This window comes from Cottoperca gobio, chromosome 6 (assembly GCF_900634415.1).
Source record: "Cottoperca gobio chromosome 6, fCotGob3.1, whole genome shotgun sequence".
Classification (NCBI taxonomy): Eukaryota; Metazoa; Chordata; class Actinopteri; order Perciformes; family Bovichtidae; genus Cottoperca; species Cottoperca gobio.
In genome coordinates, this window is record NC_041360.1 from 3,524,689 (window position 1) to 3,549,443 (window position 24,755).

At 39.6% G+C, this 24,755-nt stretch overlaps 1 protein-coding gene across 1 annotated transcript in view; it reads right to left on the minus strand.

Moving 5' to 3' along the window:
• agbl1 (AGBL carboxypeptidase 1) overlaps nt 1–24,755 on the minus strand; it is a 130,766-nt gene that overhangs the window by 34,105 nt on the left and 71,906 nt on the right. Inside the window, exons 14-21 of the mRNA XM_029434166.1 lie at nt 23,512–23,778; nt 15,256–15,339; nt 15,022–15,102; nt 14,740–14,888; nt 11,973–12,060; nt 11,077–11,209; nt 9,606–9,759; nt 2,627–2,807 (exon numbers count right to left, since the gene is read on the minus strand). Coding sequence (XP_029290026.1) covers nt 2,627–2,807; nt 9,606–9,759; nt 11,077–11,209; nt 11,973–12,060; nt 14,740–14,888; nt 15,022–15,102; nt 15,256–15,339; nt 23,512–23,778 — 1,137 coding nt within the window. The remainder of the gene's footprint in view (nt 1–2,626; nt 2,808–9,605; nt 9,760–11,076; nt 11,210–11,972; nt 12,061–14,739; nt 14,889–15,021; nt 15,103–15,255; nt 15,340–23,511; nt 23,779–24,755) is intronic.

The window sequence follows — 24,755 nt, forward strand, 5'->3', positions numbered from 1 at the left end:
CTCGCGGCTAGCCAGAAGTGATGGCACCCACCTGTAGCTCAAAGTGACCCCCCCCCATACAGTTGTCATGAAGGGGGTTCTAGGCTATAGAGATCAAAACCGTTTTTATTACCAGGCTGTAAATATGTTTATTTTTGCTGTTAAGTTGGGCATTTTAACATTTGGGTCTAGGGAGATTGACTCAATTTTGGAGAAAGCCTCAAGTGGCCATTTGAGGAACGGCAGCTTTTTTGGCACTTCCGCATGGGATGCCCCGGAGGTTGCTCCTTGCCAAGAACTCAACCTCATAAAAAAAAGCACAGCAGAGGATGTTCTTTCTGCAGCAGCTAAAGAAGTTTAACCTGTCACAGACAATGATGGTGAACTTCTACACTGCCATCATCGAGTCCATCCTCGCCTCCTCCATTACCAACACTGCAGCTACAGCCAAGGACAAGGGCCCTAACCCAATTAGAGGGAAGAGAACAACTCTTTGGTTGAGCTGCTTACAGAAATTACACATCATGTGGCATTATTAGTTTGTATTAGTCATTTGTTAAACGACTCTGCTGATATCCTTATGCAAAATCATTGGGTTCAAACTGGACTGCAAACTAAAACTTTGGCTGCACTAATATATAGATGTTTATATTAACAATGGATGAAAAGACAATGTAATTTATGTTTATCCACCCACAGTGACAAACCTACAGAGTAGGATGAGTAGGTTGGCAGGTTCCCATGGTGGAAGATTTTATTCTTTTTTTTCCAACATAATTTCACAAGACTAGCAGGAGACACGTTACGTATGTGAAACACAAATGTGGCCTAAAAGACATGACATTTTTGTCCATGCTAATCAGGCAAATAACATGAGCAAATTAAATAAAGAAAAAGAAAACGTCCTCATCTAATATTGATGAGAGAACCTCCTGTCCCTGCAATAAATGTTTCATATGTCTGTGAGGACCCAAAATACACACAAACCAACAAGGAATGTGATCTCAAATAAAGCTTTGTTGATGCTTTGGCAATATTGTTCCAGATTCACACTAATTTCCAGCTCAGAGAATTGACCTCAGAAAGAACGAATGAAAGTCCGAGGAGAAAAGAAAGATGGGGAGAAAGCTAACGGCACAATGAGTAAATCCCAACAGTGTCCAACTTAATTCCTGTGAAATGTCAGCGTTGTGTTGCAAGACTTACATCACACACACACACACACACACACACACACACACACAGACGCACACACACACATGCACACACACACAGAAAAAACTAAATGCCTGTTCATGGATGGAGGCAGACAGATAAATAAATCAGGACAGTTTGTTGTCTCACTGTTTTTATCAGCAGCTGAAACAGGAAGTCCAGACACAGCATGAACAGGGACTGCTCAACAAGTTAAACGGTTGAGTTAATAACCACTAGCACAGTACAGTATCTTGCACCATGCATATAGTTGTGTTTTAATGTGACACACTGTGAACAGTTTTCATTACTAGTCAAGTAAAAGTCAGAATCAAACCTGTTTATCCAAAGTAATATCTGCAATTAGAGAGACTTTATTTTGTTTGTCTTGTTAAAACCTATAAAATAAGAAAAAGAAAAAAAAAACACATGAGTGTCGTGGACATTTATCATTTAGTCTTCTCCTTACTCAGGGTCAGATACTTGCAGCACACTAGCTGCAGGTTATCTGTCCTTTCAGCTGAAAACTATTTAATTCTGTTAAACAAGTTTTACTCTAACTTCTATATTTGTTCATTTCTTACCGGAAGGTGATTCATTTATTAATTACGACCACACTGAGAAATTATTTAATTCATTGTATTTTAAGTGTCATAACTGTGCTTTGGCATGTGAAGTGTCATGCCAATAAAGCCTATGCAATTGAATTAAATTGAAAAACATTCTGCAGCAACAAAGATTTTCAACACAGAGATTTTAATTAAAAATTCATGTCCAACGCTAACCCTAACACCATCTTCCAACATAATGTGGATCTGAGGGATGAAATAAGGACTGCCCACTCACACAACGACCTGTGAGACATGACACCAGATAGGAGTAATTTTAAAATGCATGTATGAGGACTAAATACACTAATAATTAAATTTATATAAATAAATAGTACCAAGCTGTTTAGTAACTCTGCAGCAGATTACGATAGTCTTGCAGTTATTGCAGCTTTCATATTAAGTTGTCAATGTGGAAACATATCTTTAATGAGAACTGAAACAATAGGTTTCCCAGTCACAGTGGAGAACTAAATAAAAAGCAATACCACAGGAGTGAAGCTCTGCACAGATAAACATCCTGAGAATATGTGTGTGATACTTTGTGATGGATCACACCATGATGTGTGGCATTTTTACTTTTTTGTTTTGTTTTGTGGAAGCTGTATGCAGCTGTTCATGTAAGTGAAGCGAGGTTAGCATTAACACTCCGCACTGTGCTGATATTGATGTTTCCTCATGGGGGAGTGAGTCCCCAAAACCTTTCAAATATAAAGCTCAGACTGCTCACAGTACAATTAGTTCAGCGTTATACAAGAACAATGAGAGATGGAACAATTATTATTCTATTCCGTTTATATTTGTTGCAGTTTGTCAGCGGGTCACTCTTCATGCCTTCAACTCACGTGCCGTTGATGACTCCGTCTGGGTTGAGAATGGGGATGAGCTTGAAGACGAAGGCCTCCCTCAGACTCTGGGCCACCGGGTCACTGCTGCACAGAAACTCCAGGGTGCCCTTCATCACCCAGCTGGCATTGGACTCACCCGGATGGACACGGCATGTTAGTATGATGCAGGGACGATTACCTGGACAGAGAGCGACATGATAGGCAAGTAAGTTTATCAGGGGTCATACCTGAGACATCAGAAATTTAGAAATACCTTTCTAAGCTCTGTGGTACCCTGTCATTCACGTCAGAGCTGCCTTTATATTGTTATGTGTGCCAGGCATTCTTTTACTTCTCCAGATCAGGTGTTAAAGTTGTGCACCCATCACAAATACCTATTACGCTCTGTCAGTGATAGTGACAGCAGAGTTATCAATGTAATGTTGTGCAAGGATCAGAGTGTTCGTGTGAGCAGAGATGTGTCTGAATAAGCAACATTTGGATAGAGACTGGTCTGTCTTTTTGGTTTATTGTATTGCACTTGCCAGTTTACAGCATGCTTTGGTTATTTTCAGTGAGGAGTTGTTGAAATGCCTCCAGCATGGGTCAGTGCTGCCTTGTAATATAAATAATACAGTACAGTATTACATTACAGTTTATTTCACAGTTCACAGTATAATAGAAGGTAATCAATGTATTCAATATATATCTAATGTTATAAGTAGACAGTGTGCATATGACCAGGGCTGCAACACCTGTTTAAAACAAAAAAAAAAGGAAACTTAATCAGCCTCAGACTCATGGATGAGCACATGTAGGTAGCATGAGTGTCATGAACCTGGATTTCCTGCTTCCTGTTTTATTTTGAATAGTTCACTCCCCTTGTGTCATGTCTAGTTTTACTTCCTGTCTTTGTGTTTTCCCTCCATCTGTGACTGTTTGCCCTCCCCTGATTTGATCCTCCTGTGTCCATTCACCCTGCCCATATGTTTTTGCGTGCCTCCTCCAGCTGTGTCTCGTTCCAGTGATTAGCGTCTGTGTGTATATATCACACCTGTCAACATTGGAATTTCAAAATAAGGGAAATTTTCTGGCGGACTTCGCCCATACCTTAACAGCTCTGAGCCAGCCAGCCCCAACCCATATAATGTAAATGTAAACACATAAGGGACGGGTTCAGGAATTACATGTTTATTTAAAGTATGTATTACTTGTACATACATGTTTATAAGATGTATGTATTTTAATTGCATTAAAATGTATTAAAATCTGAATGGCACACTTTACAAAAAGCACGAGTTTGCCCGACTCTGCTTTTTATTAAATAAGGGAAGGTCTCCTCCCATTTGTCTAGTTACTTGCATAAAGTTTTAACTTGTTTGGCAGGTACAACTGCGTCTCCATCTATCTCCCGTTCACTGTGACTCTCATCCATATGCTTTCGTCTTCTTCTTCTGTCTTATTGTTCCTGTTTTCTTCTTCTATGTGTTTAATGGCGGATAACGTTTTTCAGCTAAAGTTAAACATAATACTGCCACCTGCTCTAACGGGGGCCACTTTACCACTGTACACTTTTTTAAATTAGGCGTTGGGATCCTCACCTTTACCATAACTGTAACAATGAGACACCCAAGCACCAGAAATACATGTAAGCATGGCCAAATATGGAGAAACCCCAAAGGATGTTCTCCAAAACGCTTGTAAAGTGTGGGCTGAGCAGAGGGGTCTTCCTTTGGTTGCATTCTGATGCCGCTAAATCCTACACGCTGGACTCTTTTTTTAATACATTTTTTTAAAGGGTCGCTTCAACAACTTTGGACCTGATTTTTAAACTGTACAGTGCCTGAATTCCATACTACTACTAATACTAGTATTGTATGAACTTATCCGTATAGTGTACTTTTCATGCAGTTGGTTTACAATAAATCCACAAACGTAACTGTTTGATACATATTGCACCGTTAGATGGCGATCAAACTGCGACTTCAAAATATCAATGCTAAATAAACTGATCACAGAGGCCAAAAATGTTTTTTCTATAAGGTAATGGTTATTATTACGTCTTATAACATGCTCTTTTTCACCACCATCAAATTATAGTTTTATTTTTCCAGCTGTGAGCAGCTCCACCATTTCCGGTATGCATTGCTTTGTGGGAGAATAGTATCAGTCCACAGCAAACTTGAAAATCAATCAAGTCGTTTTTTGTCTGCATTCTGAATGTTGTGACTATTCTTTATTTTGCCACTTTTCCAGTGTGGACAGATTACAGCCTCATAACATGCTTGACCGGTACACAACATGTACAGTTTATTACTGTACATGCTGTACAGTCGGACATCTTTGTCCAGCATTCCTATCAGTTATGATCCCATTGTGCTCACCAAGTTAACTGCAGAGATCTGGGAACAGGTTGGCATATAACAATGTCCGGCAAGCCAAGAAATTTGCTTCAACTGAGAGGGATGTTGAAATGTGAGTGACAGCAAAACAAAGAAGGCTGAGGACCTTTGTCAATCATGTTGCCTTCAGGGAACATAGGTACCGCAAGAAGTATGATTCAACACTTTCTATACACCATATTCCCGTGATTGGCAGTAAATAAAGCTGTCTTAGACCGTACTTGGTACCAATATCAGTATAAGAGAAATAAAATATGACAGACTGTGCAGTTCACCAGCCACACTATAGGACTTCTCACTTCCACATAGCACTGTGAACGCAGCGTAATATTCGCTTGCCGCTTATGATGGCGTCCGCTCCACCAGGACAACCTGCTCGACCTTTCAGCTAAACACATGTACACACACGTACGTCTGCTGTTTCACCGGCAGCCGGTGCTTATGACAGTGACACCGCTCCATACCTGTCAACATTGGAATTTCAAAATAAGGGAATATTTTAACAGCTGTCAGCCACCAATGTAAACGTAAACACATAAGGGACGGGTATATACATTCAGGAAATACATGTTTATTTAAAGTATGTATTACTTGTACAGACATGTTTATAAGATTTATGTATTTTATTTATTAGTTATTATCATCAATTTATTTGATGATTGATGAGTTGTGTGGCTTTTGTTTCCCCCGACGAGTAGCCTACTTCCTTGCGATGGCAGAGTTGGGAAACATGTCGCTACACTGCGACTGAAATCATCGCAGAAGCTGAAGGCTACATTATTTTTAGCGCAAAGCATCGACATCTTTCCCTCAGCTTTGGTCACTTGGTTTGCCTCCGACACAGTTCTTGTCACACATGAAGTCATTGACAGTGTGTGTTTTTGTGCCTCTTGGACGTGCTTGTGCTTGGACGATTGTTCATGCTGGCAAACATTGCTTATTCCGCCGTGTGCGTCTCCATCTATCTCCCGTTCACTGTGACTCTCATCCATATGCTTTCGTCTTCTTGTGTGTTATTGTTCCTGTTTTCTTCTTCTGTATGTTTACTGCCGGATAACGTTTTTCAGCTAAAGTTAAACATAATACTGCCACCTGCTGTACCGGAGGACACTTTTTTGAAAGTTTAAAAATACGGGATAATATTTAAATGGGAGAAAAACGGGATAGAAGTAAAAATACGGGATAATCGGGAGGGTTGACAGGTATGCACCGCTCTCGCCTGTCCATGTTTTCTAGATCCAACCCAGATATTTTGACAATGAGAAAATATAATACTTTTTTTTGTTGAAATTTGGAGTGAAAGGAAAATTGTCCTAAATACTGGTGGAGCAGACGCCATCGCAAGCTCCAGTTAGCACTGGTGTGCGTGTGTGTGTGCTGAGAGAGAGAAAAAGTCCAATGAAAGTGCTGCATGTTTCTCATACGCCACACAGACGTGTGTGGGCTTAGTAAATGAAAGATCTTCATTTCTATTGCGCTTTTTATAACAGAGCCATCTCTAAGACACATTGCAAACACACTAAAACAGGCAATGTTGTCAAGTAACAAACTGTCACTTTACACTTTAAATGTCCGATTGATGATGTGAAATAACGTATACATATATACAGAGATATATTTTGCAAAGGTTATAACATGTAAGCCAACTCTATGAAAAGGTGATGCTAATAACTTAACGTTAGTTCATCCCAATCATTCTGACACTCAGACACTCTGACAAGCGCAGGTAACAAAGACAAAACACGTTAAAGGAAGAAACTTGAGCCGGACACTGTAAAGAGTGTAAAATTCACTAACACTATAGCTGACAGCATAAAGTTAGTTTGTGCAAAGTTTAATTTCCAGCTTTGGCTAAAAACGTATTTTCCTTGTATGTATATTAAAAATTAGCCATTATAGTATTTAGGATAATTTCCCAGAGTATCTATTAAAAATAGTGAGCAGGTTGTCCTGGTGGAGCGGATGCCATCGCAAGCGCCAAGCTGATATTGCGCTGCATTCACAGTTCTATGTGGAAGTGGGAAGTGTGGCTGTTGAACTGCAGTCTGTCATAGTGTATTGCTCTTATACTGATATTGGTACCAAGTACGGTCTAAGACAGCTTGCCAAACAGAACTTTGTCACTGGTGTCAGTTTTTTTCTACTGCCCATAACGGGAATATGTTGTATACAAAGTGTTGAATCATACTTCTCGTAGTACCTACGTTCCCTGAAGGCAACATGATTAAGGAAGGTCCTCAGCCTTCTTTGTTTTGCTCTCCTCTCAGTTGAAGCCACGCCCCCCACGCCAGATCAGGGCCAAAAGTCTGAAACTGAGAAAATACAATCTGAAAGTGAAAAGAAGATCTAAAGCCGAAAAAATAAGATTTGAAACTGTAAATGTGCAAAAAATAAAATACAAATAAATCCATGTCTCCATCCATCGTCTACCGCTTATCCGGGGTCGGGTCACTTTTCATACACTTGTGTTTTGTTTGAATATATTATTAAAACTTCAAGATCAAAACTTGGACTTTCAGTTTCTAATGATTTTTTTAAATGATCAAAACCTTTGGCCCGGATTTAGTTCCATAAGGCCCCCTCTATGAGGTTATCATTGTATAAGAACTGGACATCAGAAGATACAACAACTACCAGAGGCCTGGGATAAAAAATCATGTTAGAGTGGGAATTATGGACTGTGCATGCATGATGCAAACATGTTAGCCACCGAGCAATTCCTCTTTGACGGCAAGTTTTATCTCATAAAAGCCTTGTGGCCTGTGCTCTGTCCTCACATATAAATGATGCAATAGCAATCAAATAGGACTCCCAGTGTCTCAGTTCTACTCTGCTCTAAAGAGGACACAAGTAGTATTGTCACAGTTTTCCGACTATTAATCAGATGTATAGTCTGTGCTTTCATTAACACTATTTAACCCAGCACAACTTTATTCTGAAGGTCCATTTTAATTTTATGACACCGATTGCTAAACAGAGCAAACGGTCAGTCCATGTGTTGGTTTTCCACTTCACAGACACTCATGCTCTCTCTAATAAACTCTATCATTGTATCTGTTCATATTCAAGAGAATTGAGTTTGAAAAGAGATTTAAAAGATGAAACAGACTTGGCAAGCCTGAGATATTCCGGCCGGGAGTTCCACATGTGGAGACTCGTGCATGAGGATCTCAGGGTGGAGCTACTCGAACCATAACCAGTCCTTGTTGTCACTGGAAGCCTCCTTCCGTTTATTTATGATTTAAGAAATTTAAAAAAGACAAAAAGGATGTGATAAAGAGCACAAAGTGTGCCAGAGGAACCATCCTAGTCCAGCTCCAGCTCCAGCTGCCTGCCGGCCTTGCCAGTCCTGCTAGAAAAGATTATGTCTGATAATGAATAGCTTTCGGAGAGGCGCTGTGATTGCAGTGGAAACCTTTTTAATTAGAGACAAGAGGAGTGAGACAGGAAGCAGGCTGCTGTGTCTAATCCTTCCCTTCTGAAGAAAAGCGTGTATGTCGAAGAAAAACATCAAAGACAAAGAGCAGAACTTAGTTTCGCCATCATCACATTTTTTTACCAGAGAAGAAAAATAACTGTGTTGACATTTGTCATTATGAGCTTATGAGCTCAAATCGAATTTGAACATAACTTTCATCTAATAAGTGGCCCTCATGGTGCAGCTCTTTACACTGACCTGGCTGGTTGTAATTGGACCTTATTAGCATGTACACACACACACACACACACACATACACACACACACACACACACACATTACTCCTCAGGATTAAAAGAGTCACACACATGCTCACAGACAAATCTCCATAAGCATAGCAGGGAGGCTCCGTCAGGTTAATTGCCTTCTTCAAGTGAACATCAACTGCCTGAGGGAGATCTCCTCTCTGCTGCAGATAAAGGCCACTACGAGAGATCAACAAGAACACCTTCAGCAAGGATAGGATTTGCCTGAGCAAAATCAATGTGCGGTGAAAATTGGGCTACGAGTAAAACAAACACTCAGGGGAAGAAGATGAATTGCTAGTGTGAGAAATCCCCTGCTGGGTCACCAGTTCTATGCACTGGGATGAACCCTGACACAGCCACTTGGCCATTCTTTGGTGAACCTGTGTTTACTGGGGGTGACATCATTTTACATTTAGTTTTTCAACTACATTGATTCATATTTAAATGAGTATCAACGGTGAAATCGAGTAGTTCTGTCCAATTCCTGAAGAGCTGACTGTGTTGGAGCATTTGGGGGAAAATGATTAGATGAAATGGCATAATTGCTATGCACAAATGCCCGGTGTGTAATAGCAACTACAGTGGCCTCGTATAGTATTATGCTAATGTAGATATGCTAAGATGAATCTCATATGTTTTTTCCCAAAACAAATGATTTCTTCATATTCCCAACTGCTAAGGATCACTGGCTTTCAATTATGGAGTGAAAAACAAACAAAGCATGGGATATCTGTCTCTGTCAGGAAGGATCGTCTGCTCACAAACACACCTGTTCACTATGCACACGCACATGCACACACACACACACACACACACACACACACACACACACACACACACACACACACACACACACACACAGTACTCACGGAGCTGGTGCATGTCTCTGCAGCTCCTGCTGGCAGGACAGGCAGTGATGGTAACCAGTGGACACGGGTTTCCAGCCAAAGTGCCACAAAGAACCTGCTGCTGGAAAAACACCTTGGCAGGATCCACTGACTTCTGCAGCAGCTTCAGATGAGCCTGACGGATACAATACACATTAGTGACATGTACTCTGTTCTCCAGAGATTTACATTCAGCTTTGTTTGAAGGTATTCACATCTTATGGTCTTCCAGGTTATGTAAAACAAATGTGTTATATCACATATATTCTGAAGGAAATATAATGGCGTTTATCAACATCATAAGGAAGCATTTTTACATATCTAAAAAATTATATACATTTGTGACAACTAAAGTATTTTCGGGGCTATGCAAGTGGAAAGACAACAAGAAATGGGCGCCAAAGGTCTCGACTCGAAACTGTCACATTAATGTGGTGGCTTTGATTAAATATTAAGTCAACATTGACTAGAGGAATGAGATGGGTTGTGTTAACATTTAACCAAAACCATATTTTTCCCAATCTTGGGTGTTTTTGTAAGTTAACCTGAATAACATGTGAGACGAAGAACTCTTCAGGGTCATGCTCCTCCCTTTTTGTTTTGCTATAAACAAAGAAGGCCAGGTCTTTGGCCTCTCATCCATAGGGTGTGTACAGTAAATATTCTAGTCAGAGGAAATTATTTGAACCCTTGACAAGATTTTCTTCAAACTCCGGATTTCTAAACATCTCCAGTAGCACAATTACAATGTTAAAGCTTAAGAGTCAAAATAATCCATATTGTACCATATTGGTTGCAGGAAATGTGCTTAAAAATCAATGTCCCGTGACCACTGCACTCATTTCCTTATTACATTTGCATACCAGCATGGTTGCGTGAAACTTAGCTGGAAGATATATAGACATGAATTATTCAAACAATTACAGACCAACTTTTTAGAGGAAACTTTATCTACAGTCTGATAATGCTGCTTATAATAATGTCTTAATCATGAGACGAGAGAAGAGAAATGTCAGTTGTCCATTCAAAACTTGAATAATAATTAGTAACGACTACCAGTATTTAAAGAACAGTTTTTGAGATACACATTTCAATCAATGATTAAAACATGTTCTTGAAGTGCCAGAGTGAGACAATAATGAAAAAGAAAAGACGAAAAAGAACTTGTTTATCAAAATAAATTCCAGTAGAGGGTCCCCCCGGGCCTCCCTACAGAGTTCCGGGCTGAGCCCCGAATGTCAAATGCCAAATATGTGATTTGTGGTATTGGGATTGACAAATTAAGCTAACTAGTTTCATTTTAAGAACATGTTGTAATTTCTAAGATTATCAAGTGTTTTTAACTCCAGTTGACAGATAATTGTAATGGAGGACAACAGGTCAGATCGATATGTCAGAAGTATATAGGATACAAAACTAAAATAGAGAGATGGATGGGTGGGTGGATCAGTACCTTCAGAGCAGAGTATGTGTAGGGATAATGGTAGGCCAGGTAGCAGACGTCCTCATTGTGTTTGAAGGTGATGGTAAAGGTCAGAGTATAAAAGGTTGTTCTCCTTGTGCCCTGAGCCGGACAAAATTGATTTCTTGAGGAGAAAATAGAGGGAGTAACAAAGAATAATTTATGTAATAGGTAGTTAAAAGGTTAATCTCCAGTAGTGTCTGTAAGTGTCTCTATCTTTGGCACTGAGCTATCTAGATGGTCTGCCTCTGAATAAGCTCATGCCCTGAGCGAACACACAGAGAGAGTCAGCAAATTTTCACCTGTAACTCTATGAATTAAGAGATTAACCAAATTGTTTCTGTCCAGTTTGAATCAGATTTTTTTTTACGGTTGTATTTGTCTGTTTAATAAGAAGAATAAGTGTAAAAGTATTTCTAGATTTGTGAGTTTATTTGGTTTAATTATTACAATAAGGAAGCTGACAGTTTTTTCAGATTTGCGGCTCAAACAGCTGATCTCCCAGCTAAAACTACAGGAGGGTGCTTTACTTAAACTATATATAAAACGGTAAGAAAACAGCAGTTAACTCAGATATAATCAGGAGTATTTTTTAATAATTCCAGTGTGACTTTTCCTCTTTAGGACTAGCAAAATGAATGTATTTATTAATTTCCCCAAAAAAAATTGATGGTGTTTTTAATATTCCACTATAACTAACAACTATAGATGATAACAAAGTAGAGAAACAACATTTACATTTTTGATTTTAAAATGACGGACACACCTCGAGGAGATCTGCACTCTACTTCGTGCACCTTTCTAGTGGTGATTTGTTTTGTTGGAGTTTGAGCCTCTGTAGGTGAATCATATTAATATAATGAGGAATCTGTGCATTTCAATCATACCTGAAATAACAAATTTCAGTCCCGGTCCTGACCCAGTGTGGTCTTCCTTCCAGAGCTTCCCTTACTGAGTACAGCACCGGCTGCATTCCTGCAGTGCACGCACACGCACGCACACGCACACGCACACGCACACACATACGCACACACACACGCACAGATAGACATCTTGGTGTCACATAAACAGACTTGGTGTCACAGTTCTATAATATTGTTATGTATGCTATATAACATTAAAAGGTTCTTCTCTGATGTAAGAATTGACATAAAATAATGTATTTATTATTATATATTTTATATATATATAAGCCCACAGTTAACGTTAGTGCCACAGTAAACACACAGATGAGTAACATCAACTACAGGCTGACGCCACATGTGAAGATTATAAGTTTGCAGTGTTATTTTGAGCAACTCTCAAAGTTTCAGCACTTTGGTGGAATTGTGCATATTCTTGCCCTGCTGTTTGTTAGTAGTAGGCTTTTTCTCAAAAAGTGATGACTGTATATTGAAATTGTATGGACCAAGTATTAGAGGTGAAATGCTGCGACCCCCATTTATTTGGAGCAGGTGGCTTGGAATTACACATTGCTCCTTTAAGCTTCCTGTAAAAAAGTAGCTGTCGCAGCGCTGGAGAAAGGTCTGGTTGAACCAATAATAATTACGCACTAAAGGGAAAAAAACGCTCTGGCTTGTTTGCATTTCTTTAAGCCAAACACAATCATCTTAGGTGGAGCTAAGATCAGGATGCACCGATGGTGCCCTCGCAAAAATGGTAACACTCAGATTGCCGAAGAATTCCGTTTGAAATAGGCGACCAATGGCAGGCATATACCCACAATATACGTCCTGTGAGTCAGACTAACTGTGAAGTCACTACACCCTACCATTGCATGTGTGTAGTGCTTAAACCAAGGTTGTTTACAATGTGCCAGACAGGTAAGGGTCAAGGTTCAAGTCCTCTGTCATGTCAGACCTCCCCATGTTTCCTGACTGGAAGAAATACCATGAAGCTTGGTGACCTTGTAAATATGTGCCAAACTCTCCACCACTCTGTACCCACAGTGTTTTTCTATCCTGACTTTTAGCCCTGGAGTCTGGAAAAGTTAAAGAGCCACTGTTCTTAATTTAAAATGCATCAAATCTCCGGGAGCTAAAAATAGATAGTTGGATGACTTTCTAGCATGTCAGCACAATCTTTCAGAAGAAAAGCCATTTTGTGTCCAATAGGATATAGACTATTCTGGAAGAGCCATCGTTTTTTCTATTCATTCACTTCTTCCTGAGATGAAACCGATTTCCCAAGGGACGTTAAAAAGAACTATTTTCCAGTACAAAGGGCATTGTATGAATCAATGTGTAGTAAGTGTGTGTGAAAGAAGTGCGATTGCTACTGGAGATACTGAGTGTGTTTTGAGATCCCTTTGTCTGTTTGTGTATTTAGTTGTAATGGATGGTCTATTATGGTCGGACCCACTGCTGAGCCTGTAGAGCTGTCTTCAGAAAGGGAGAGGATAAGAGCAAGAAAACATAGCCAGGGGTGTGTGTGTGTGTGTGTGTGTGTGTGTGTGTGTGTGTGTGTGTGTGTGTGTGCGTGTGTGTGTGTGTGTGTGTGTGTGTGTGTGTGAGACAGAGCTCTGATAGATAACTGTGATACTGAAGAAAACAATTGTTTGCAATGGACATCAGAGGTTACGTTTTTGTCTTTAGACGCCAAAACGTCTTTAGATTCTAATACCTAACATATGAGTTATATTATTGAGGAGCACAGTAGAAAATTCCCTCTTTATATTCCACATCCATATTCTCCTGGTACCCATAAGGTGTACACAGACACAGTGCTGTAAATCCAGTATACTACATTCAAGAACCCATATGAATCAGCATTAAAAATAAAAAGTATCCTCTCAGTGAGTAAGCACTAATGTGTGGGCCGCCCGGCAAGAACTGCTCGCAACTCACATGGCCCTGCGGAGGTCCCTAAGATAGTTAAGAGGCCCCACAGTGGCAAAGCTAAGATGAGATAAACCTGAGATTCTGAGGTTATGTTGTTAAGGACTGGCAGGCAGGAGCGGTGATTGCCTTTTTAAAAAAGGACTGGAGCTTGTGGTACTAAAGCTCTAAAACTCATGCTGTCAGTCAAGAGTGTTTCCACAAAGGTCGCAAACCAGACGTGTCATGTCCTGGCCCCTTGTCTGAATTGGGTTCTCCTTGCTTTTCTGTTTTTAGTTGTCTTCCTGTTTTATTTTGGTTTACTCACCCTTGTCTCTCCTTTCAGATACTTCACTTCCTGCCCTTGTGTGTTTCCCGCCTGTGTGCCTACTTGCCCTCATCAGTTTCACCTGTTCCTAATCACCTTCCTCCCCTTGTGTATTTAGTCTCTACTTTCCCCTTTGTTTGCAGCAGTTCATCTTATCCGTTCTAGTGAGCTTTCCAGCAGTTTCCCTAGTGTTACACTCTTTTGAGCTTGTTATCTTGCCTTGTCACTTGACGTATGTTTAGTCAAGTTTTGGACAGTTTCTTTTTTATTGTTGCCTTTTTAAGTAAAGAGTGTCCAGTTAGGTGACCTCAGGATCGCGTCTCTCCTTTTTGACCTTGACATAGTTTGAAGTTTGAGCATGTATTGTAAATGAATAAATGAACTAGTGTCACTTTGAATTAGATATTCAATTAAATGAAAATGCTCTATGCAAAACACACACACACACACACACACACACACACACACACACACACAAGCACACACGCACACACACACACACCTTCTCACCATAGTTGAACTGGCTGTTGCTCTTCTCACAGTTGATGACATTAAAACGGTAGGGGACGTCTGCCACCATGTTACTGACTTCAAAGTAAAACCACTGGGTGTGCTGGTTACAGTTAGCATCTGCATTCAAGATGAGGTCATATTCATATCTGAAGAAGAGAAGAGGTAGTAAAACAAACACTGCTACTACTGAGTCAGGACTGCGTGTGTGTGTGTGTGTGTGTGTGTGTGTGTGTGTGTGTGTGTGTGTGTGTGTGTGTGTGTGTGTGTGTGTGTCCATACCTGCGGACATGAAAAGCCTTCCTTAGGTTCCCACATTCAAATTTAGAGAAAAACCTCAAGGAATCAGACGGACACTGAAGACTGACAGAAAAAGAGACAAAAACGACCAAATGGGTTTTAGGGCATGTTTCATTCCCATTTGAGATCAAATCTAAATCCAAACATCATCTTGTAAAATAGACAGCTTGATGAATGTAAGTGCTCTGTGTGTGTATATCTGTGTTGTTTACTTACCTACTGTCTTCCAGGTCAAACACTTCCTGGTTGATGATGTCATCAGTATTCAGGAAACGTTGGACATCTTCAAGCACTTTCTTCCTGATAAAGACAAATACATGAAGGGAAATGTTAACATTGAGAAGGCTCTTTAGATGTGACTTTTACAGCAGATGGAGATTACACTGAGTTTTGATAGAAGCACAGGGAGTTTCAGAGGTTTACATGAGAACAGAGAAGGTATGGATGATTTTTAAGCAGGAAGCCCTCGCTAACCTTAGCTCACTCACTCTCTATGGTCACAGAACCAGTTTTCTATTGACCGGCGTTAAGCAGAGCGTAGCGCCTAAAAGAGGAAAGCACATCACTGCAAACAGACATGGGCATCAGATGGCATGAGCTCAAAAGACAGAAAAAAAGGTAATAATCAGAAAAAAATTGGAGATTCCTGTGCAGCGCCAAGTCCAAATCTAAAGACCGCTATTTTTGCTAAACTATTGCTAAAAAAGCCTTTTCAGAAAACCCTCCGGGAAGGGAATGTGCTGTGTTGTATCGTAGGTGGGATGTCGATTCAAAGCACAAGCGAGTCAAAAAGCACAACACATTCCTTAAAGAAAAATGCTTTGATTAGCAAACACAACCGTGTTTGGATTTCAATGATACCATGAATCGGTACAAGACACTCGGATAATGCTGTACAGGAATTTTCAGAAAAAGACGTTTTATAACTTTTTTTGTTGACTTTCGTTCGGACTCCGTCGAGGTCCCTTTGCTCTGATATACTTTAGTTTTTTGGGCCCTCTGCTCTCCATTCGCCACTGATAGAAAACCTTTTATTTTCTGAAGTACTTGCACTTTACATGAGAATTTCAATTTTATGTCTTTTATATTGTACATTGCACTCGTCTACATTTATTTGACAACTAAAGCTACTAATGATAAGCATAAAGTACAGTAATAATAAATCAGTAATAATGAAGTACAATTTGGTTTCTCCTTTATTTAATAGTGGACAGCAGAGAGATGACAGGAAATGAGGGGAGAGAGAAGGCGGGTGACATGCAACAGGCCCCCGTCTGGACTAAAAACGGGGATGTTGTTTTTACAGGATCAGCATGTAAACCACCAAAACACCCCAAGTTGACCTTTTAAAACTAAGTTTATAGAAAAGTGTTACAAAGTTAGTTTTTATTGACAAGGCTACGCTTTGTACACAATGTAAAATATAATTTGTCAGTGCCCTCGAACAACATACGACCTTTATGAAAATGATTTATATGACCATTCTCTGATAGTAAAGGTTCAGTTAGGTTTAGGCACTAAAAAGGTCACAACAAAACATTCTGAAAATAACAATTACTGTAAGAAGGATATGGTAAATGAACATTGACCTTCCATGCACCTCTACTACCTCCCTGAGAGGTATATCAGGGCTTATAACAGCATTACACAACTTCCGCCTCTACTTTGGTCTACGTTCCAACTGTCACCTATGGTCATGAGCTTTGGGCAGTGACCGAAAGAATGGGACTACGGATACTGGGCACCTCGGGATTCCCCAGGAGGAGCTGGAAGACGTTGCTGGGGAGAGGGTTGTCTGGAAACCGTTGCTCAGCCGTGACCCCCCAATCATTAGACACCAATCTAACCACTGTAATTGTAATATTCAGTGTAAACCAAGAGTTACTCCCTTTTTCAACACAGGTCACTCAGCTCAATGATGGTCTATAAATACTTTGATTAAACCAAAGTAGTCCCAGAGCGGACAGAGGCAGAGTAGACTGGAGGAGAAGATTTGGTCGTGAAATTATACAGAGCTTGAAAGGTCCCTCGCATTAAGTCTAATCTTATTCTATACCCGAGACAATTTACTCACAAAGCAGCCGTGGCAAAAATGACGCCAACATTAGTTCTATTAAGGGACTGCTAACTCAAAAAAATAAATTAAAAAAATGTATGTGCGCACCAACAGACTGGCAAGTTCAGAGGGAAATTGCATCTTTACCATTTTTAAATGTCAGCGTCTGTTGGCCTCTTGAAATGTCTCGGAGGAGCGGTATTAAAAGTGCCGTACATACGTACACACACACACAAACTTTTCTGCATACACATATATAACCACAACATAGATGCAGATTGACATTATACAATACACACATACCCCCACAGCTCAATATAAAAACAACTATAGGTGAAATAAAAATATGCAAACTAAATAAAAGTGCTAAATAAATGTACGGCAAAACTTACTCAGACGTTCAATGTTTTGAGCAGCACATTCTAAAACAAGACCATAGGGTTTAGTCACAGAGGTTTTCACTAACACTGAAGATTAGAGCAACTGCACTTCAGTTAAAGGATAAATCTGGTGATAATTTATATTTTCATTTACTAACAAATCTCATGTTGTTTGTTCATTGTTGCACTGAGTGACATGTTGCTTCATTAACATGAACACACACACTGTACTTTATTCTCACTCAATCCCACACACACACACCGTCCTGCTGCCACAGACACTCACTAGAGAACCAAATGTGGATTAATCCGGCGCTGAAAATAGTCCCCAACAAATGCAGTATTTACTCCTTTTTGATAAAAAAAAAACTAATAACCTGCTGTTTTAGAAAATTACTGAGTGTTTTCTTTTTAATAAAACGTGAAATTAAAAAAATGTGTTTGTGAGGGGATTTAAAATATTTATGTCTTCAGTACGAGCCAATGGGCTTGGAGCTGACAGCGACAGGCAGAGTAGAGAAGAAGAAGAATACTCTGCTACCAATAAAGATAATTTTAAACTGCAATCAAATAGAAAGTTTCTATGCAAATAAATAGTTCTCGACAAAAACACCAGTGACATACCAAATAATCAGATATGTAATAAATATTGGCTACGTTATTCATAATGTTTTGGACCAGTCTTGCTGTTGCTGTAAATGCCAGGAAAAACAATCATATTTGTATGCTGAGAATTTCAATTTTATTGTTTCTTGTACACTGAAAAATGCTAAATAAGATGTTATTCAAATGAGGTGTTCACTTTTTTTTGAGAGATTAAAATCCAGTTTTGGTTTATCAGAAATGACTACATTCAGTCTGTCACAACCTCACAACCAGTTCTATACGGACTGTGTGTGTGTGTGTGTGTGTGTGTGTGTGTGTGTGTGTGTGTGTGTGTGTGTGTGTGCCTGACAACTGTATGTGTTAGGTACTTCATCTGTTTTTGTTGACTACCTAAATACCCTTTTAGATGAAATACAACCCCTCCCCCTTTACACATCCAGAGACCTATTACTTGAGTGAGTGAATGTGCAAATCCCCATAAAGTGTCACTGATTGACCTTTAAAATTGGAAATATATATTTTTGTTTATATTTTGACTTATTCTTTCACATGGCAAAAGACATGGAATATCTTCAGAGGTGGTTGGAAATTGTCTATTGCCAGCATTCCAAAGGTGGCGTGGACCCTCCTGCCAAAATAAGCAACCCAATGTAGACTTAAAAGTGAGTCACATTCAAGACTTTTTTACGTGAGAGCCACATTGATTGGACGAGCCTTTGTTAAGCACAAAGGGTTCGACTCGTGGAAGACAAATACAAACTCCTCTGTCCACTTGTCTTGTATTTTCCTTTGCTCGTTTTGTATGGCTCGTACCGTTCTTTCTTTAACGGGAGCAGCTGTTGTCTGTCCACAAACCGCATCTCCAGCATCTTCCGCTCGATTCCGCGGTGCTCCAAAGCCAAATCTTAATTTTCCTCGTTTGTCACGTTTTGTTTCTGTCCACCTGGTGTGCAACTATTTTTTAATAAGAAATCGATCCATTTTACGTCCGTAGAAACACAAGCTAACTAATATGAAATGGTGAAACGACCGGAGCCAAGCTAACGCGAGTATGAAGTGCCAGGTTGGTCGTAGTATCCTCAATTTAAATGTTCAAATTGATCGATATAAATTATTTTTTAGCAAATGTCCATATTCATAAGCATGCTTATGTTAACATATTTTAATGAGCTTAAGTTTATTTATTTATTTATATATATATAATAGCCCACCACGTATCTACTCGTCCAAGAGCACATTCACCATTGTAGTGCTGATAGACCGCCAAAACTGTCAACTCCGCAGTGAATCAGTTTAGTGCCGAGCAAGTTTAAATATCTTGTTTCTAGTCTATATTTGCATCCTTTATCAATTATTTGTATTATTTGTAGGATAATAGAGCAGACACTTTCAGTGTTTTAATGGGTTATATGTAACAGCCCTGCTTGATTTTATGAAATATCTGTATTGACTCCATAATCATATATATCACCTCTTTATTTAGCCCACTGCCACGCAAGCCACCAATTAAAGCTTGGCGAGCCGCAGGCAGCTCGCGAGCCGCAGGCAGCTCACGAGCCGCGCAATGAGTAACACTGGTCTAAACCATCAACCTGTCTTTTAGACCCGATTCCAACTAAACTGTTTAAAGAAGTTTTACCCTTAATTAACACCTTGTTATTAAATATGATCAACCTGTCTCTATTATCTGGCTACGTACCACAATCCTTTAAAGTAGCTGTAATAAAAACACTTCTTAAAAAGCCTAGTCTTGATCCAGAGGTTTTAGCCAACTATAGGCAGATATCTAACCTTCCCTTTCTTGCTAAGATCCTTGAGAAAGCAGTTGCAAAACAGTTGTGTGATTTTTTACATAATAATAGTTTATTTGAGGTTTTTCAATCTGGATTTAGAGTTCATCATAGCACAGAGACGGCACTGGTGAAAGTTACCAATGACCTTCTATTGGCATCAGACAAAGGACTTGTCTCTGTTCTTGTCTTGTTAGACCTCAGTGCTGCTTTCGACACTGTTGATCATGACATTCTACTACAGAGACTGGAACATTGTGTTGGCATAAAAGGAACCGCACTAAGCTGGTTCAAGTCCTATTTATCTGAGCGATCTCAATTTGTATGTGTTTACGATAAATCCTTCATGACAGCCAAAGTCAGTCTTGGAGTTCCGCAGGGTTCTGTCCTTGGACCGATTCTATTCACCTTATATATGCTTCCTTTGGGCAATATTATAAGGAACCACTCTATAAACTTAAATTGCTATGCGGATGCAATTATATCTATCAATTAAATCAGATGAAACCAATCAATTGGCTAAACTTGAAGCATGCCTTAAGAACATAAACACTTGGATGTCTAGCAACATGTTGATGTTAAACACAGACAAAACTGAAGTTATTATACTTGGCCCTAAAAACCTCCGAAACGCATTTTCTAGTGACATAGAAGCTCTCGGTTGCATTAATTTGGCCTCCAGCACCACTGTAAGGAATCTTGGCGTCGTCTTTGATCAGGATCTGTCTTTTGACTCCCACATAAAACAAATCTCAAAGACTGCCTTCATGCTCTAGTTGGTTTATAAGGTACTATGAGATCTTTAATATATGCTGGAGCCTGACCATTAATTGCTTTGTAAGTCAGGAGAAGGATTTTGAATTATATTCTGTATTTTACCGGGAGCCAGTTAGAGCAGCTAATACAGGAGTATTATGATCCCGTGTCCTAATTATTGTCAATACACGTGCTGTTGCATTTTGGATCAACTGAAGAGTCTTAAGCAACTTTTTGGGACAACCTGATAACAATGAGTTGCAGTAATCCAGCCTTGAAGTAACAAATGTATGGACTAGTTTTTCTGCATCATTTTGAGACAGGATGTGTCTTATTTTTGCAACGTTACGTAGATGAAAGAAGGCAGTCCTTGAGATTTGTTTTATGTGGGAGTTAAAAGAGACATCCTGATAAAAGATAATGCCAAGATTCCTTAGGGTGGTGCTGGAGGCCAAATTAATGCCATCCAGAGTTTCTATGTCATTAGAAAATGCGTTACAGAGGCGTTTGGGGCAAAGTATAATAACTTCAGTTTTGTCTGTGTTTAACATCAAAAGGTTGCTAGACATCCAAGATTTTATGTCCTGAAGGCATGCTTGAAGTTTAGCTAATTGATTGGTTTCATCTGGTTTAATTGATAGATATAATTGGGTATCATCCGCATAACTTTCATTGTTATGCGGATGATACCCAATTATATCTATCAAACACTTTATGCTGCTAGCTTCCCGAAATATTTTAGCAGCTAACGTGATCCATTATACTAACTTGTGTATTATGACAAACGTTGACAAAAGTTTTTTTCAGGTTAGGTTTATAACTAACGATTGCTTCCAACTAAGAGTTAGCCGTAACCTAGGCTAGCATGTAGGCTACCAGCTAGACTACACTGCAGGGATCTGGTAAACTGATACAGTCATTTGCAACATGTCAAGCTTGACAAATTACTAGTCTGATCAGCACCGGGAGTCTGGATGAATTAGCTGACATTATGGACTCTGTCTTGTCACCGATGCTCACTGGCGCCTACGTAGTGCAAGTAGGAGCAAGAGCAACATGATGCTGTCTGCTGTTCACTTAACAGTCATAAATAACAATTATTTTCTGATAGTTACACATAGAGCCTTTAATCAACTTGTTTTTTTAACTTGTGCTGAGGTACAATAATTTTACCACCTGACACTCTGCCAGTGAATGTAAACATTTAAACAAGCTGCTCCTCTGCTGCAGCTGCTTATTTATATCCTTTATTCCATTTTCAGTTTTTCAAACGTTTTTAAAGTGACTTTAGTTTTGACTAAAAATACTTGAAATATAAAATACTTAAGTGCAATTAAAATGACTGATTTCTAAAAATACTCAATACTACAAAATACTAAACTAACTAACGTTGTTACAGTAACGAGTAATTGTAATTTGTTTTTTTCCACCCGAGTATTATTTTATGTCAGGGAACACATTTTTTCTGGTAACATTTCATCATATAAAACCCACTGAATGCCCGGCATGTGGGAAAGATTAAACTTCATGCTCAATGGCAGCGTTCATTACGTACCATTTTCTATCAATCCATTTTCTGCTGGAAATCAGATCAAAATTTTACCTGGGATCAGGTCTTGGGGACAACAGTTTAATCAAGGTATTCCAGACGTTGCCTTCCCCAGAAACCTATTCCAGCTCTTCCAGGGAAACCTTGAGGCATTTTCAGGCCAGATGAGATATATAATCTCTCTCTGTTCTGGGTCTACCTCGGGGTCTATTACCAGCTGAACGTGCCTGGATAACCCCCAAAGCAAGGGGCCCAGCAGGCATCCTGATCAGATGCCTGAACCACCTCAGCTGGCCTCTTTCAAGGAGAAGGAGCAGCGGCTCTACTCCAAACTCTCCCCGGATGTCTGAGCTCCTTACCCTTTCCTAAGGGTGAGCCCAGCAACCCTATGGAGGAAGTTTCATTTTGCACCCTCTTTCTGCCTATTTTGGATGGCCAATTTGCTATCCAATGCATTCCCTGTCCTTAATCACCCAATGACGTAGGTAGTGATACAATGGGATACTTTGAAAGATTACTTTTTTTAGGGAGGAGAAGGGAGGCTGCTTTTTTGTTTGTAAGAACACACGTCCAAACTTTAGGTACAACAGATGTTCAATTTATCAGCCACCAATGACTAGCCAATAAATCTTTACCCTTAGATTAACATTTTTATGTAGACGAATAATAAAAATAAATAATACACTCACAAATCTTTTAGAAAGGTGCAGAATAAAAGTATTGCTTTTTATGGAAAAAAATTGTCGGGTCCAGAATGAATGTTCTGTTTACCTCTTTCTTCTTTCTCCTAACGTTATACTAGAGAGCCTGCACATGTCTAGCAACAAACAGTCCTGTACTACCAGAGAAGAGTGGTAACAGGATTAAACATGTCTGATGCAAGGACATTGCTAACAAGGCTTGTAAACTAATAGTATAACGACGTTGGTATCACTATGTCGACAGCGATCAAAAGTTTCAGTAGTTGTCGTATAAAAAACATAAACATGGTAGTTTGACAGTATGCTCCTTGCTTCACTCCTGTATAAATCCCAAGTGCACAGTGACAAAAGGAGGAGCAAGACCAGGTTGAACATTGGTCCTGAGTGGCTGAAAAACAATGACAAGTCTGTCACTTTTCTTCTTGACCGGTAAGCTAAAGCTAAGTTTAGCTATTTAGCTAACAGGGAATCTACATCAACAATGTCCATGAAACATGCAGGTTGTGGATTGGACTGGCAACCACAGTGTTTGGACATGAACGCAATGGAAGGGGGAGAGGGAGTACGGCATCTAATGGCTGAATGTTATTGATATCAATTGCACCTTTTAAGTGCTGTATTGAGCTTGGAGTACCTCTGTATGTTGGGTTTACGTGGGGCCATGGGTTCATTTCCTGGTGGTGGGAGGTGACCCCAGAAATCAGGGAAAGCCAGGATGCTGAACCCTGGAATAGATTTAGTTTTGGTAGCTGCAGCGCAGTACATCCTGGGTTCATGGTGGGGGATACAGGCTCCATGTCGTTCCAATAACCTGTCTATCATGGTACGATGGTGGGATTCTTCTGCATCCTCCTCATCATCATCCTGTTCATCTCCTCTGTGACTTGGGGGGGCTTCTCCCCTAGGAAAAAAAAACAATAATACCTTCAGACTCCTAGGATTAGAATGAAAGGCAAACATACTGGGGGGGATTGGTGACTTTTATTGATTATATATTGCATGAGACTTTCCAAAATGTTATCAACATGTTGCAACAATTAGTTGCATGATAAATTATATATATGTCATCAGGAGAATGTCAACACTGATAGGCTATCACGACACAGAGTCAAGTAAATGTTGCGTCCTTCGCGTGGCTCGCCCTGAATTCCCAATAGTTTGCATCTTTGCATCCGTGTAAGTCATCGCTTCACATTTAATGTGAAGATATTATTACAAATCATGAGTCGCTGAGTGAGTGATGAAGTTACACCATTGGCTGGTAAAGTGTTGGTGCTTCCCCATTGGCCGTTTAAAATAAATAGGCAAGACAGTGTTTCCGCTGGTAACGTCTTTATCAATGATGACTCATGTTTCAGAATCATCCTGTCTGTCCTCCTGTCTGTCCTCAGAATCAGCAGCTGTCAGTACTTTCTCTGTTTTTATCTCTTCTTACTGCTGCTCTGTGCAACGGGAGGACAAAGCGGACTCTATTTGAACACAGCGTCAGGGCATTAGTGGCTGTGACAATCATGGCCAATCACATTCACAAACTTTACCCCCTTTAATCAAAGGCCTTTAGCAATCATGACACACTGGCAGTTTAGGAATCCTGTAGAAAGTTTTCCTCAGAGGAAACTTATTGTCAGGGACTTGGGATGGAAATGATTTACTATTATTGTTTTTATTTGTTTTATTAGTTAGTTCTAATAACTGTCATGACAGACAGAGCTTTATTCTGCCTACTGGTTGAAAAATCATGCTGCACAATAATTACACATATTATCAAACTAATTACCCAGAGTGACTGAAATAGGACAATAAAATTGATGAGAAATCCAGAATTTTATTTTTTGAAAAAAACAGGGCTTATTGTGCGACATTTGCGACTCCAATGTA